The sequence below is a fragment of the Taeniopygia guttata genome, chromosome 1 (assembly GCF_048771995.1).
Source record: "Taeniopygia guttata chromosome 1, bTaeGut7.mat, whole genome shotgun sequence".
Taxonomy (NCBI): domain Eukaryota; kingdom Metazoa; phylum Chordata; class Aves; order Passeriformes; family Estrildidae; genus Taeniopygia; species Taeniopygia guttata.
Window position 1 is genome coordinate 26,226,718 of NC_133024.1, and position 15,868 is coordinate 26,242,585.

General features: G+C 45.2%; 1 protein-coding gene across 3 annotated transcripts in view; it reads left to right on the forward strand.

Annotated features, from left to right (window-relative positions):
• Positions 1 to 4,492: 4,492 nt before the first annotated feature.
• SIDT1 (SID1 transmembrane family member 1) overlaps positions 4,493 to 15,868 on the forward strand; it is a 40,026-nt gene continuing 28,650 nt past the window's right edge. Inside the window, exon 1 of one of the 3 annotated variants that reach the window (XM_072925684.1) lies at positions 4,493 to 5,120. In XM_072925684.1, coding sequence (XP_072781785.1) covers positions 4,932 to 5,120 — 189 coding nt within the window. In that variant the 5' untranslated portion in view covers positions 4,493 to 4,931. The remainder of the gene's footprint in view (positions 5,121 to 15,868) is intronic. The other 2 variants (XM_030266535.4, XM_030266529.4) reach the window with 2 other exon arrangements.

Genomic DNA, 15,868 nt, shown 5'->3' on the forward strand with positions numbered 1-15,868 from the left:
CGCACAGAGATAACAGCAACAAGACACCTAAAGAGTTACTGCCTCCTTATTGGAAAAGGCAAACATTCTTCCACCTTATGTTCCGTCTTTAAGAAGCCACCAGGAAGAAGTTGATAACAACCAGAGAACACCCTTTGTTTGAAAAGAATTTATGCATCGTGTATGAGATATGTAAATATGCAACAGGCTACTGCTTTTAAGGGTTAATCCTTTGTTAGCATCCGTGCTTTCAGGGCTTAATTGGCCCAGGACAGGACTGTCCATATTTCTTTTTTTTTTTATTGTCCTTTATTGTCCTAACTCTGTCCAAATTCTTATTACTCTATTTTTATTACCATTTTATTACTATTAAACTTTTAAAATTTTAGAACAAGTGATCGGCATTTTTCACATTTTTTATTACAGTGTGAACATACTATTTTGTCTGTGGGAGCTGGAAAGTGAAGGCACAAGGTTTGTCAGCTTTTAATTCAAAACTTTTTCCATTTCACCAAGATTTCCTGGTGCTTAGGGTCCCCATCAATGCAATTCTGGCTTCATCAGCATCACTGTAAAAAGATTAATGTGAAGGTAGTGGTTAAGGTATTGAGGGAAGGAATTGTATTGCATGTGATATAAGGAGAAGATGGAAATCACGAGGGGAGAAAAATGCATTAGAGAAATACTTTCAGCAATAGCCTCTAATGAAGTGCTGCAAATGTGGAGGTTGCACCTCACAGCCTTCAGTTTCCATCTAGACACTCAACATAGATACCATATGCACCTGAAAGTGATCATCAGAGTGCAGCCTGTGGGAAGAGAAATGCATGCCAGGGAATTCATTAATCTGTATTGGTCTGAAAATTTGGAAGCAAAAAGAATAAATCAAGGGCACATCTGGAATTCTCTCTTAACATGGCTTTAAATTGTCTTGAAGATCAAGGCCTACTGAATAAGAAAGCAATAAAGGCGTAATTGCATCATTACATCATATATTCTGAAACCTCTTTAACCTCTCTGCTATTATTAATTACAGTCAAATATAAATGTTAAATAGCTAACACAAGCAAATATGACACAAGCCAGAGACAAGTCTCATTCAAGCAGGGTATCCTCAAGCACTTTGCCCACGTATAGGAAAGGTCGGAGCAGGTTCTATCAAACGTCTTTAAAGCCTGTCTACATTTTACTTCTCATTATTCTTCACACTGCATTTTCAGCAGTCTGAAAATGTGGCATTATCTCTGCAGAAGCCAGCCGAGCATCTATTAATTCGCAGAGGAGCTTACAGAAGACAGAGACTATATATGCAAACAGTAATTTTAAATCATCAGGTTTCCAAACAATTTGGTTTGTTATAAATTTATGCTACTTCCCTAAGTTAGTATGATTTAGGGAATTCCTTTGTAATAGTCTCTATTCTGCATATTTTTGCAGCCATGGTTACAAGGGGAAATGTAGTTTCTTTACTGGCTTAGAATTTTTTTTTTTTTTGTTATTTTGCTCCCAACAGCAATGAGGTTTTTTGCTTTTGTGCTATATAGAAAAAAAAATCAACAAAAAACTCAAAACCACACTCTTGTGAGCCTCTCATCCAGCATAGTTCTCCTTCCCTTGAGACATTCACAACCCTGGGCTTTATTTATACTGGAAAAATGGGTCCTTTTACGAAATACATGACCTCCACACAGCAAGAGACAAGGGCCCCAAGGAGCATCGTCCCCTTTTTTTGGAGGTTTGGCACCCTGGGCTCATAGGCAGCCTAGAAAGAGCCCAGCTGAGCACTGCTCCCCTTCCCTCCAGTGACTTTGGCACCAGGGCTGTGGGGAGGCTCCAGCAAGGGCTCTCTTCCCCCTCACAAGGCAGCTCATTTCAGGTGGGGCTGTGGTCCTTGGCTGTGCTGGAGCTACAGCCGTGTGACAGCCCTGCCTGTATCCCTTTGGCCCAGCAGCTGAGCAGCTTCCTGGCCAGACCTCAGGTCTGCCTCACCGCTGGGGACTTGCCTGCTGCTGATGGGACTGTGTCTCTCCCTGACTGCCATCACCAGACCTGAGTCACTAACTTATGTTGACCTCAGGCCTATCCCATTGCTATTGACTTGTCCACCAATCTGGACTCTGTTGATTCCATATCCAGGCCTTGTCTTGCTCAGATGCTGTGGGACGGAGCCCTGGCCAGTGAGGCACCCACTCTGCCTCTCTCTCCCCTCTCTGTGTTGTGGCACTCAGATCCCTGTCCCTTAGGGAGCATCTGGCCCTTGCTGGTTCCCAAGGCCAGAGTACAGTGGCATACACAAGAAAAGATCGCTTCCACTGATTCAGAGCCATCTGAATCATAGGTGTATCTGGATGAGAATACTGTCTCTTAGAGGGATTGGTTCTTTCTTCCAAAGTACATGCTGCCCTTCAAGGGCAAGATCCAGGTGTAATGAAAAGGGAAAATGGGCTACTCATCTTTATCAAAGGGTCTGAGTGAAGTGTTATAAGTCAGCCAACCTCCATTTATTATCTGGAAAAGTAATGAAACGAGCTGTTCGGCAATCAGTGTGCGAGCAACTAAATAACAGTAAAGTGATGAGCAGCAGGCACTCTGCATTTGTCCAGAACAAATCATGTCAAACTAACCTAATTTATTTCTCTGCTGAGACAGCTGACTTAATGCTGAAAGGAATATGTAAAACCTGTTTTGATTCCGTGGGGCCTTTGACATTGTCTTGAACACCAGTCTCATAAAGGCAAATTGGCATCAGATGGTATTAACATGAGAAGAGTGTATGATTAAAAAACAATTCCCAAACTGGTGTAGTGGATATTTTCCTGTCAGTAGGAAGGTATATCAAATGAAGAGATCTGATCTGTCTGCTAGGATTGTTTACTTTCATTAGCAACTGGAATGGTGGAGTTGACCTTTGACTTCAAACTTCTGCAAATAACACTAAACCAGGCAGTGTGACACCTTGGAGGCAAAGATTTGAACAAAGGTGTACCCCTGCTAAATCACAGAAAGAGCCTCAAAATAGTGAGATGAAATTAAGACAAGAACAATGTATGACACTTAGAAAACTTGAATTCTCAAATTAAAAATGAGGGAAAATGTGTAGGCTTTGGTAAGATACCATAATGTACATCTAAGCAGGGAAAGCACTTTAAGAATAGCATAACTCTACCTTGGAAAATGTGGACTATATGAAGAGACACTCTTTTGCCATGGAACCAACACAACTAGAGAGGGACAATGCACTGATATCTCAATCTGAAATATTCATTACACTGAATGACACAAAAATTATTTGCAGCTGCCACAGCTACCTTGGTTTGCAGAACACCATCTTTGTGCCATCAGTCAAATTGCTCTGAGGAACCAGGCATGGCCCTTACCTGCCTTATCTCCTCCTGTTGCCTGAAATCTCCTCTCTGGGAGATGAGTTTTCTGATGTCCTCTCTCCAGCACATTCTAGAGGGCTGCTGGCCCTGGCAGAAGGACCTGTGCATCTGCAGACCGCAGTGGGTGAGAAAGGAGCTGTAGGGTTCAGGAGCTTTGGACTCTACAGGATAGGGAGGGGTAACCATAGATCTCCCAGCTCCACCACTGTTTGAAGTCCGCCAGGACAAGTCATGCCATGTCCCGTTAAGAGGCAAGATAAAGTCATAAATTCTCCTTGTCTTCAGAGCATGATATTCCAGGCTGAAAAGCAAAATCTTTGTGTTGGGTTCTCCATCTTCGAGCAGACCGCAAGTGGTTTCTTTTACCCTTAATGATTCTTCTTGGGACTCTGACAAAAGGCAGGGTGACTTGAACCCTGCTTCAAGACGGACAGAACTGACTGACAATTGTTTCCTTTTTTCTCTTGGCAGAAATCACACAAGGGCCCAGAGATCAAAATGGCAGCAAAAGGCATGCTGGCTCGTTTTGCTGAGCTTTGCAACTCTTCCTCCAAAGACAACAAGTGATCCCCTAGGAAATCTCTCTGCCTTGAAAACAAAATCCACAACTTGTGTAAAGCTTCTGGGGCTAGAGTCTGCAGCTGGAGACTGCAGGCTGACTTTATAAAACTGTGGCTCCTGAAAGTTTATCCTCAGCCTGAAAAACCCGTCTTATTGCTTTATAAGTAACACTCCACTCCATTTTCTCTGACTTTAAAGTGCATCCCTATACCATGGGATGTGACACATTTCCTAGGTGTGTTTTCAACCCTCATAGGAGGGTTAAGCCGTGAGAGATTCCTTGTCTTTTCACAGCCAACAGTATTGCTCTCCTCTTGCTGAAAAGGTTAAGAGCATCACAGTATACTTTGTAGCCAGTTCCACGGATTATGTAAAGAAAAGATGCAACAAGCCATTTTCAGATTAATGAAATTACATTGCTGCTGTCTTTCACACGTTTAGGCTGAACTAAAGGGCGAGAGCATTTATCTTAAAGTTCTGAGCAGCCAAAAATAAAGGTTAGGGAGCGCCCCATACAGAACTTCAGGTGCGACCTGCAGCTCCAGCAAGGCGGCAGAATGTGAAGCGAGGACGCCCCTAACGCGGATGGCAGGGAGCGCTGAAGCCCTGCAGATGCTGATCCCCACGTGCCTGACGATGCCAGCGTGTCCCTGCGCTCACGGCACAGCTCCCCAAGTGGAAAAGCTCTCTGACAATCGGCTGCTAAGCCGGGTTCAGAATGTGGGGCCGGTCACAGAGAGGAGACCCTCCGCCCCTGGGCTGGCCGGCCAGCCCGCCGGCCGGCCTCCCTTCCCCTCCCCTCCCCTCCCCGCCCCGCCGGCCGGCGGAGGGTCCTTCCCCGGGGAAAGTTGCTCGGCGTCCCCCGGGCGAGGGGCGGGGGCGTGCGGCGCTGCCCCCGCCGCCTCTCGCCCCTGTCGCCGAGCTATTTATTTAAATCGCAGCTGAAGCGCCTGGCCGCCCGCCCTGCCGGGGACACGCAGTCCGGGCGGGCTGGGCAGGAAGGAGCCCATGGCCGGGAGGGCAGCCCCGGCCCCCGGGGCTCTGCTCTGCGCCCTGCTCTGCGCGGCAGCGGCGGCAGCGGGGGGCGGCCCCGGGGACAACCCCGCTCCCGGCGCCTTCGGCCACGTCTACCGGGGCGCAGTGAACATCAGCTCGGAGCGGGTCTACGCCTTCGCCTACCGCAGCGAGCCCGGGCAGGTAGGAGCGACCTCGGGAGCGCCAGGGTTCCCGCGGCGGGGCGAGCACCGTGTCCCCTCGCCCTCTCGGGTGGGGGGCTGCGTGCCGGGGAGGTACCGGCGCCGCTGTGCGGGAGCGGCCGGGCTCTCCCTCCGTCCTGCCCGCATCCTCCCGCCGCCGCGGTGCTCGGGAGCCGCAGTGCACCTGCGGGCTCCTTTCCGCCTTCCCGGCGCGGACGGGGCTGCCCCGGGCTGCTGCCTGGGAGGGTGCCGGCGTCCCAGGGGCTGCGGGCTTGGCAGGTGGATTGGTGCTCCCCACCGCCAAAGGGAGGTTTGATATCCAGCAGTTCCAGCAGCAGAATGCGTTTAAAGTCTAGAAGAGAGTTGTGGGGATAATGGTACTACATTCAAAATAATTAAAAAAAAACCCAACTCAAAACCCACAAAGAAGCCAAACTACCCCTCCCCCCCAAAAAAAAAGAAAAAAAAAGAAGAAAGAAGAAAAAAACAAAGGGTGTGTGTGCGTGTGCACTTAATAAGCCTTCTTAAATGCCGTTTTCCTCACTGTGTATTTCCTCAGGATCAGGGTGCTTTCCCTCTGGTAGGCTGCGAGGTGAGGCAAGGCTGTGCACGTGAGGTGTGTCATGAGGAGACTGCAGGGCAGGGTGGCCAGGACCATCCATGGTTGGTTGATGGTGGAAAGAACCTGTCCTTTATGTGTACCTAGTTATTGTGGGGTTCCCCCCACCTCACGTGTTTATCTCAAGTAGCTAAGTGGTACCTTGGACACTCTGCCCCCTCTCACCCCTAGCTGTTTGGATTGGGTGTTAATTGCTGAGTAGGATGATCTGATGTACCAAAAGATGGTGAACTAGGTAGATGACTCTTCGCTCCTGTCCTCTATTGCACAGAACAATAGAAAATGGAAACCATAGCTTTTTCCTACCCTGTATACTATGTAATAAAATGCAGCTGGTATTTATGGGCCAGCAGTGGGGTGTCTGGGCTATGATGCAACTGAGCCCAGCCTCACCTAAGTGCTGGGTGTCACCAATGATCTCAGGAGGTCAAAAGCACACTTTGGGCTTGAGCCTCCTTTTGGAAGCTGGTCGAGGTGTAAGTTAGGTTTCTTCAGGTGTTGCAAGTATCGGGTATTACGATGAGGGCCTATTGGCAGTCCAGATGTCTGTGGCTTGTTAGCAGAGATAGCACAAATACTGACTTAAGTTAAAATTGATCTGGTTCCTTCAATGTGCTCTTTGAAGCAATGTGGTTTTTGCTGGACACCTTCTGAAAAAAAAACTCTCCTGGAGAGCTACAGTGAAAGCATAATGGGAGGAGGCACATGGCTTCTCAGGGGTGTTTGCAGGTACCTAAATGCAAGTTCTAGGCTACTTCTAGACACTAAGATGTTCCTGTGGCTATGAACTACAGAGTGCTCAGTACAGACTACTGCCTTACTTAAGCAGGAGCTTTAATGAACTAATCTCCATGGTCCTATATGCTGGAACAAGAAGTCTCTGCAGAGATAGGGTCAAGAGTGTATATAAGAAGGGAAAATTCAGGTTTGAGATTTAATATTTGTTTTCAATGCAGAACTCGCCAAGCACTGCCATGAATATGCTTAGAGGGACATGCAACCAGCTCCTGCTAGGAAAAATGTTTGGAAGATAAAAACTCTTTAAATAAAGATGGAATTTCATAGGAAGTTTTCTGATGAGGGACGCCTAGAACAGGTTCTGGTGGTAGAGGAGACTCCAGAGAGACTTTAATATGGCCTTTCAGTTCAAAAAAGCTTATTAAATGATCAAGAAAAGCTTTCTACAGCGTAATGACAGGACAAGGAGCAACAGTTTTGAACTGAGAGTTTAGATTTGCGTAGGACATAAGAAAAATTTGTTTTGATGGTGAGGCACTGGAATAGGTTGTCCAGAGAAGTTGTGGATACACATCATTGGCAGTGTTCTTAGTCAGGTTGGATGGGGCTTTGAGCAACCTGAACTAGCAAAGATATCTCCCTGCCCATGGCAGGATGTTTGCACTAGATGATCTCTGAAGATGATCTTCCAATTCTGTGATTCCTCACTGAGCTCCGCAGGTGCCATTTCTGAGATGAACCAGTGGGAGCTGGGAAGAAGGTGGCTGACCTAGTTGGGATGATGGCTGTGGCTTTGTGCAGCCCCTTTCCCAGCTGCAGCCCTTACCCATGAGAGGCAAACATGACTGTATCTCCTCTTGCTGGCATGGTCAAAGATTGAGCTGCCTTGGTGTTTCTGTGTCTCCCTGTTGTTGAGAATTGCTCAAGATTTAGAAGCTTGATAGTGAAAATCTTGGCTTTAATCACCAAGTTCTTGTGGGCAGGGTTTTCTTATGCAAAAGTTGGGCAGATGTTTAGGGACATGCTGTCTTCTTGGTGCTGGGTCTTGTGAAGGAATGCAAGTCCTGCAAAACCTCGGTGTATTAGTTGTTGCCTTTTGCTAGTCTTAAGCCTTGAAATCCTAGTGAGGGAATACCAGCCAGTGTTTGCCAGTTGCCTGCCACTTTTGGGCTCTCTGCTCTTCCTGGTCTTTTTGGTCTCTTCCTGTCTCTGTGTTGATGGCAGTTTAGCCAGAAGCCTCTGATAACTCAAGGCAGATACCACATGGGCAATTAACCTTAGTTACAGAAAAGTTAATTGAATAACAAGAGCATTCCCCATATGGAAGGACTGCAATGGATGAGTTTAATTGCTCTCCCTTCTGAAACAAAGTCAGGTCTGGAGTGATCTGGCTCTGAAAACAGGAATTTGTTTTCATGATGCTGTAAATTCTGCTGTTTTCCCCTCTTCTGCTCTCTCTCATGAGGCCAGGCCTACAAAGCAAGGGAAAAACTGGGGAACAAGGACAAAATGTGAGGGCTGGCTTGTGATGCATCAATCCTCTGTAAATTTTCTGGTTACTGATGTGCTATGACTGCACAGGCACATCTGAAAATGCCGCTGAATAGAGCAGTGCTTGGATGTTGGATGAGAGAAAGGAGGGAACGAGACCTTTTCTCCTGATTGATGCTTTAGAGAGACTTGCTTCTTTCTGAAAAGCGTTGTGCTTGCCTGATCTCGGAGGGCATTCTTCATCCGCTTCGTCATCCTTTCTCTTTGGGATATGGAAATGCATGCAAGATGGGAGGGAAAAAACGATTGCCATGAGAGTACTTGCAAGCAAATAGGTACAAGGTGGAGAAACCACAACTTGGGGCTCTGCAGCAGAGCTGCTTTGAAACATGTGGCTTCCCTTCTGTACAACTTGTGAGTAAAATGAAAATGATGATATGTGATATGTGAACCAGATCACCTAGCTGAAACTTCTGTGTGTAAAACCTCTCTGTCTGTGGAGGGGGGGAAGCCATCCTATGTGCTGTGCAGAAACACTTGTCTTGAGGCAGGAGAGCTGACAGTCTTTTATGTACTAGGATTTAGGCCTTAATTGCTGAGGAGGAAATGTGAAGGTAAAGCTGTGCTGAGGAGAAGCACAGTCACCTCTGTTTAGTCTTACTGCCAAGACTAAGGGGGTAGTCTTTCTGCTTTCTAAATTCCCTTTTTTCCTTCTAGCTGCTCTTTGAAATTCCCCCCCTCCCCTCCGTACAGCTATTTGTTTAATTTTTAACTCTGAGTGTAAAAAAAAATATAGTAATAAACCCAACTGTGTCACTTGTTGATGTGCCCTCATGCTCTAACAGCAAAGGCAGATGTGCACTGTTAGAAGTCTGGTAAACAATTAGTTGAGCAAACAGGGTTATTTTATTTTAGGATTTTTTACACTGGAGACATTCGGGATGGGGGTCAAAAACAAGCAGACTCATTCCACATGTTCAACATGTCCCTGCTTGGGAGGGAGAAAAGAAGGAGACTTTTGCTGATTTGCTGGAGATGCATGTGCAGTGTGTTCCTGCTCAGAAGACTGAATTTACCACTGACTGAAGACTTTATGTGACAAGTAAGAGAACCTGCTTAGTTCTATGTTTGCAGTAATACCAGCATTTTCAAAAAGAGTAGTGTGTGTGTGAGTACCGATGGAATTCAAAGTGAATGAGACTTTCCACCACTGTAGGATCTGGCAGTTGCTAATGGTTAATTTGCTGAAAACACAAATTGCACTAATATTGTGCAGGTATGTCCTGTACTAAATTTTAAGTGGTCCAGGAGAATATAATGAGAAAGAAGACAGCAGATGTTCTTTTTCCTTATTGGAGCTCAGGTTAGCTGAATGTATGATTTGGGAAATACTTGGACTATATTTAGAAAAACAAGTATCTCTGAAGAAAACGAGTTTCCAACTTTCCATTTGTAGGCAACCTGCTGCAATCCAGACACAGTTCTTGGACATTCATGCAGTACATGTTGGTTGTGATGAGCTCCGAAGCTGAGCAGTGGGCTGTGCCTATTTTAAGAGGAAGAGTGGGTGCTATTTCCCTCCTCCTCCCTTGCCAGGACTAGGAACAGAGCCTCAGTCCCAGTTCCCATATGGTCCAACTTACCATAAATTGTGATTGACAGTTGATTAAGCTGTGTCTTCTCTGCTGAGCAGTTATGCAGTGTGAGGATGTGTAGCCCTGAAGTGAGTGTCTTGTCTGTGAAGTCTATCTGAGGAGTTATAGATAAAAAATTACCTTTAATCTATGAGAGGCTGTGTGCTACCAGGGAGGGTTGCTACCATCATTACCCTTCATTTTTTCAGAATTGTGGATAGGAAAAAGTTGACTGTTCTAAGAGCCAAAGAGCACAATGCATTTGTGTTCCTCTGACCTCTAGTGAATGGGTCTTGTTTCCGAGGTGTGGATGGTAGTTGCACTTGCTTTCTTTTAGGCAAGAAGCCAGAACCTGTATTTTCCTCTGGAATAGTGTGATGAGTCACTTGCTTAGACTAAAGCCATCTGTCCTAGCTGCAGGAAAACTCCTTGATCTGCTATGCAAGGCAACCTGCTTTAATAAGTGGCAGTGATCAAGTCTGTGTTTGCTGTTCTCTGCTGTTTGACGTGCTAGGGTAGGTGTCACTCCAGCAGTACCCATGTCTATTATGACAACTCTAAGAGCAATTTTTCCACCTCTTGCTTCTGAGCTGGCTTTGGGTTTCACATGTAGGAGCTTTCTGGCTAAACTACCTTGAAGTATCCCCATGGTGTCCTGCACACATTCTCCATAATGTTAGTCTTGGCTCCAGCCCAGCTGTCAGTCCACAGCTACACCATGCATGCAATAAAACTGTTTGGAGAAGGCTGAGCCCGAGGACAATAGTGAGGACAACAGGCTGAGTTCTGTCTTTCCTTAATGCTGAGTGGAAGCCCACCAGTTTAGCCACAAAGATGCAGGTAAAAATCAAAGAAATTGGGAAGATTACAAATGCTTGCATGAGAAGATCTCCTGATGTCAGTAGAGCTGCTGCTATTACAGGATCTCCAGGGCCTGAACACTCTTGCTCTTTGGTTGCTGGCTCTAGTTTGTTCACCACAGGGCCCTGGAAGAGCTTTAGCACACCATTTCTGGAACCTAATAGTAAATGCCTTATGTGACAGGAATGTAGGCACAATGTCAAATCCAAAAAAAATCAAAGCAAATTATAGTATATGATGTCTGAAGCCAAGCAAGGTTCAACAGAATCCCTTTGGAGTAACTTTTGTGTATATAATTTATATTTCTTAAAGAAAACAGCCAACCCTAGGAGGTGACAGCGTAGGCAGTGTAGAGCACACAGCACTTGGAATGTGCTTGCTGCTTCTCAGTGGGTTCTCTTGAACACTCCTCACCCTGCCTAGGATCACATAAAAAGCTTTTGCTTATAGGGGAAAACAAAAGTAAACTATGAGAGAAATTGCCTGGGGATCTACTAAAAACTTAAACTTGACTGTTGTTTTTTGCATCAGAAAATACAATCTTGAAAACTCTGACAAAAGTGGGATATCTTGTGTGAAAGAACAGTGTGGGACGTGGCTTTGCTTTGGGTTGGGGATAGAAGCAACTGAGATCCCTTCAAACTTAAATTATTCTTCATCTTTCTAGGATTTTGCACTTTGTGGGTTTCCCTATCTAGGAGGCAAAAAGAGAGTATGTCTTGGCAGAGGCTATCAGTTTGCAGGCTTTAGGGGAAAAAACTGAAAGCTGCTCTGGTTTCTTGCAGGGTAGCCAGGAGACCTTCAGATGGTGGCTGTGGTGCTGGCAAGAATTTTATTTTTATTTCAAATGTGTAAGCTAATGCTGTCAAGCTCGATAACTTGTCCTTGAACTAAAGCATCTCTTTTGAATTTGAATGTTGTTCTAAATCTTAGTCATTCTCTTCTTGTTGCGCTGTCATGTTTCAAATCAAAGCTGATCAGGTTTTGTTGCTGCCTCCCCATCCCCAAGATGTTTAGATTAAAAAAGAAAACAAATTCTGAATAAGAGGAACTTCATCAAAATGCCTCTCCTCAGTTTGAACTCTTTCCAAGAACAGTGCAGCAATTTATTATACATTTGCATTGTAAGTAGAGGCTGAAATGTCCTCAGATAACTTGTAGAGAAGTTGTTGGTAGGGAGGTAAGCTTTTTCTGTGTGGACCTCATCTGCTGTTTCAGGGGATATTTAAGGAATTGAAGTGTAGACTGTAAAAGGTATATTGCAAGGGTGTGCCATCTGCTCAGTTTGAAAATATAGCTTAGTACATTTGCATAAGCAAACATAATTTTGTGCTGTGTATACTTGGAGAACCACAGAGGATTTCAGAAACAGCCTTCCTTACTTTTTTACACTGATGTTTTTCTCTGAGCATAGAAATAGCTACTTCAGAGCAGTTTAAAATAAATGGAAAATGGCTTAAAAAAAAAGACATCATGCATTACAAAACATAATTCAATCCACATCCAAAGTGTTGAACTTCTTCACATCCTGAAGTGAAGAACTTGGGAACCAAGAAAGCACCAGGTATCTAAGTTCTGACAGCAATCCCTGGAGTTACTGCCAGGAGCTTGGAGTTAACAAGGTTATGATTTGGAAAGGTTATAAACCATTTTGTTTCAAGGGTTGGCCTGGCACAGAGTTCCAGCTGCTGTGGTTTAGGAAGATGCAATTATTGCAGAGTAGTTTGTTCCTTAGCTGACTGCCCAAAATAGGATTTTTTATTTTTAACATCTTTCTGAAGTCCGAGAGTGTTCAGAAACAGGTACCTACTTCATCTAATGTAGCAACTCCCAGTTTCTCCTTCTGGCTGTCCTGGAGACTCCCTGGCATCATTGGTTAGAGGACAAAACTTCAATAATGGGAAAAGATAAATATTATCATGTTTTATATTTGTCTTACTTCCATTTATGCTTCAGAGATACTGTTGCAAGCAAGTGAGCTCATGGGAAAGTCCATGGCAGACTGTAAATCCGCAGAGCACATTTGCACAGAGTGAAACATTTAAATGAAAAATACTAATCTTGAGCAGTTATGTTAATGTGTCCAAGACTGTGCTTGACATACCCAGAGTCTGTCTCTTCGTTTATGCTCCTTCAGGTATTTAATACTCCTGGCAGAAATGCTGGAAGAAAACTCTGGGCCAAGGTTATTTGACAAATTGCTTTTGGCAATTAAGACTTATTGACATTGGAGTGCAGAGACAGAGAAAAGCTGAAAGGGAATGATCCTCTGAGCTCCACTTGTTTTGTTGTCAGCCAGGAGCAGTGCTCTCATTTCATGAGACCATTTTAGAGAAAAGAGATTCTCTAAAACCTGTCACTGTCTCAACTACTTTCCTTCCAGATCTCAGCTTCCCCTATTGCCTCATCACTGGGAAGATCAGCAGTTCGGTGCTGATGGGGTGTTCATTCACTGCCTTGATTGCTCTAGTCCATCTGGTTCAATCCTTTTCACTTCATTTCAGGGTTTGTATAGAAATGAAGCCCCACTTTCTGGTGCAACAGCCAGCAGCAGCAATTCAGTGCCTTCTGCACGCGTGTCCTGCGCCGAGCCCTTTCACTGCGAGCAGCAGTCCGTGTTTGCCTGCCGGGCGTGTTCCTGCCCGTGGGCTTGGCGCGGTGCCCCGGCAGGCCCAGGACGCAGCGCTGTCGCAAGGTGGGCTGGTAATGCCAGCGGGCTGGCAAGGAGCGGCTGGCGTGTGGGTGCGGCACCGAGCGTGGTGGAGCCCTGGTGTGACTCAAAGGCTTTGCTTACCAAGAGCTTTTGGAATGGAATCCATGGTAAAGCCCTTGAAAACCTCTGCTTACAGCACAAACTGTTGTTGCAACCTCCTGCCTTGCCCTGATATTCACATCCCCACAGTCTTAAAATGATGTGTAATCTCTGTGGGAAGTGCAGATTTAATAATTAGTCCGAGGATTCTTTCATGTCAACAAGAGCCTGGTTTATTTTGCTTAATGTTTGCAGCCATGTTGGTTCTGTTCAGCTGTGTGAATTTGGAGCCGGCTGCTTCTGCCTGTTCCCATCTAGAGAATGGAATTCAGTTGTACTTTTTTTCCTTTCTTTCCTTCCCTCCCCCTATCTCTGTGGTGGTGGTGGAACTGAAGTACAAATATTTGTCTTTCCTGGTCTAACACGTTTTTATGCAGAGCTCAGAGCTCTCTCTTTATTCAGCTGTCTTATTGCTCTGTTCACCTTGAAACACAGGAGAAACTTCAAGGTCAGTCATCTGAGAAACAAAACTCTCATGAGTGTGGCTGGTGAATCGCCCCTGCACACGGCAGAGCCTTGGCCCTGGGAAGGAATATGAGGAGCAGAAGTCTCTGAAGCAGTCCCAACCCTGCCTCAGCCCTACAGCACAAAAGGCAGCAGTATGGTTATTGTGGACAAATATTTGTGCAGGGCCTGCCTTGTCCAAGGATGCATTTGGTACACAAGTTTGTTTCCCAAGATGAGGGTTTCAGCTTGGAGAGTGCAGGTGAAGTCTAGCACTGTATTATAATTCCAATAGAGACAGTCTCCTACTGTGAATGTGCAAGGAAGGGGAAGGTGCAACTAGTTTTCTGGGGGGGCTGGCAATGATCTGCTCCAAAATGAAGTCCCTCAGCAGTGCTGGCAGTGCAGGAGTGACAGCAGCCTGGCTGACCCTGTTTCTGCTCAGGCAAAACTTCCTCCTCATCTCTCTAGTCCTAAGGGAGTGGAGATGGATGCAGAGGAGGCTCATAATATTTGTGATGATTATAATTTTAAATTAAAACACTACTTTTTCACTGGAGTTCCTCTTTTCTTTACATGAAGTTTTGTGTTGGAAGGGAGAGGTATGTGTGATGGGAGCAGTGGTTCTATAGCAGGGAAGGCTTCTTGAGTTAGAACTGCTTGTTTTTAAAATGAAATAACCTTTGGAAAGGTGTGGAGGGGGAAGCATGTTTGAAGTAAATAAGTCACTTTTTTTTCTTCACCTCCTGCTTTTTTCGCTCTTCTAAAAATATTTTGCTGAAGTCAAGTGCCAAATGACTTTCAAAGGGAAAGATGGGATTACTAACACTGGCTCAATAGTGAATTCATTAAATCTGTAGCATGAAAATGTATGTGTTGTCTATATCAAGGCAAGAGAATCTAGGAGCAAAGCAGGGATTACAAGTTTAAGGTAGGTCAAATAGAAGAAGGCCTAAAAAAATCATAAACATCCATTCATAAGTGTTACATTTTTATCACTGCCCCTTGAGATGCTCCTCCTAGACAGTTCATCCTGACAGGGAAAATGTCTTTCTCCAAGACACTAATTAGGGTTCCTTCTAATCTGTAGCACTAAATTGGAGAGTGAGTGACAACAGATGAAGAGAAGCCCTGGTTGCAGTTAAATGGTAATTTTTTCTGCACTTTCCCAAGCTTCGTCATAGTTGCACCTACATTTTGCTTGACTTACACCCAAGCTTATTCCCGAGTCATCAACCATTAATTGGGAATTTCTTGTGCAGGTTTGGCCAGAAGGCAAATCCCACCTGTTTTCTTGCAGTGTTTGGCAGAAAACACTGCAACACTTCCTGTTGTATAAGGAAGATGCCCATCAACCAAAGCTCTTGGGAGCTGCTGCTGTATCCCTGAGATGCTGTGAGGGGAGAGCAGAGCTGCGCCCTGGGATGGGGATCTGGCCCCTCCACTGGAAGTGCAGGATCTGCTCACAAGAAGCCCTGTACTGCTGTGGCAATGGCAGCAGGGTAGATAACTAGATGGACTGGAACCTCAATTGGCATCTGTCCAGCTTCTTAATCACCCTGTTTGTTTCCTGAACTTTATAATAAAGATATTGATGGGGTTAGATTCAGTGTGATGCTCCAGACTGATCTGGGTACGTGCAAATGTAGGCGGAGCAGAGGTATTCATTGCCAGGGAATTGTTGGTATATTGAGGTGAAATTTAAATTACATTAGGATCTTCTTAACAAGCTGCACTGTAAGTGTTGCTTCTGACTTCAGATGTTCCTCTATGTTTGAGGCACCCTGTTTGAATGTGGCCTGGCAAGCAGCTTTTCCTGTGTAGAATACAGAGAGAAAGGTGAGAGGGGGAAATAAGTGTAGTGGGATCCCATCTGTGAGTCTAGGCCATAACTAGTCCTGTCTTGATGCAGATTGATGTTGCCCCAGATATGATCAGAGCAAAAAGAGCTCAAGGCACCTGAATATGGACTTCTAGGGGAGCAGGGCAAAGAAGCTATAACCAGCTGTTAGAGAGAGCAAATACAGAGTGCTGAGCACAGTAAGGATGTAGAAAAGTCATTATGGTAGTAATATGGGATATACCAGTTTTCTTGTGTGTAAGTGCTTAGATTTAAAAGAGTATTGAGTCTTGAGATTCTTACCTCCCTC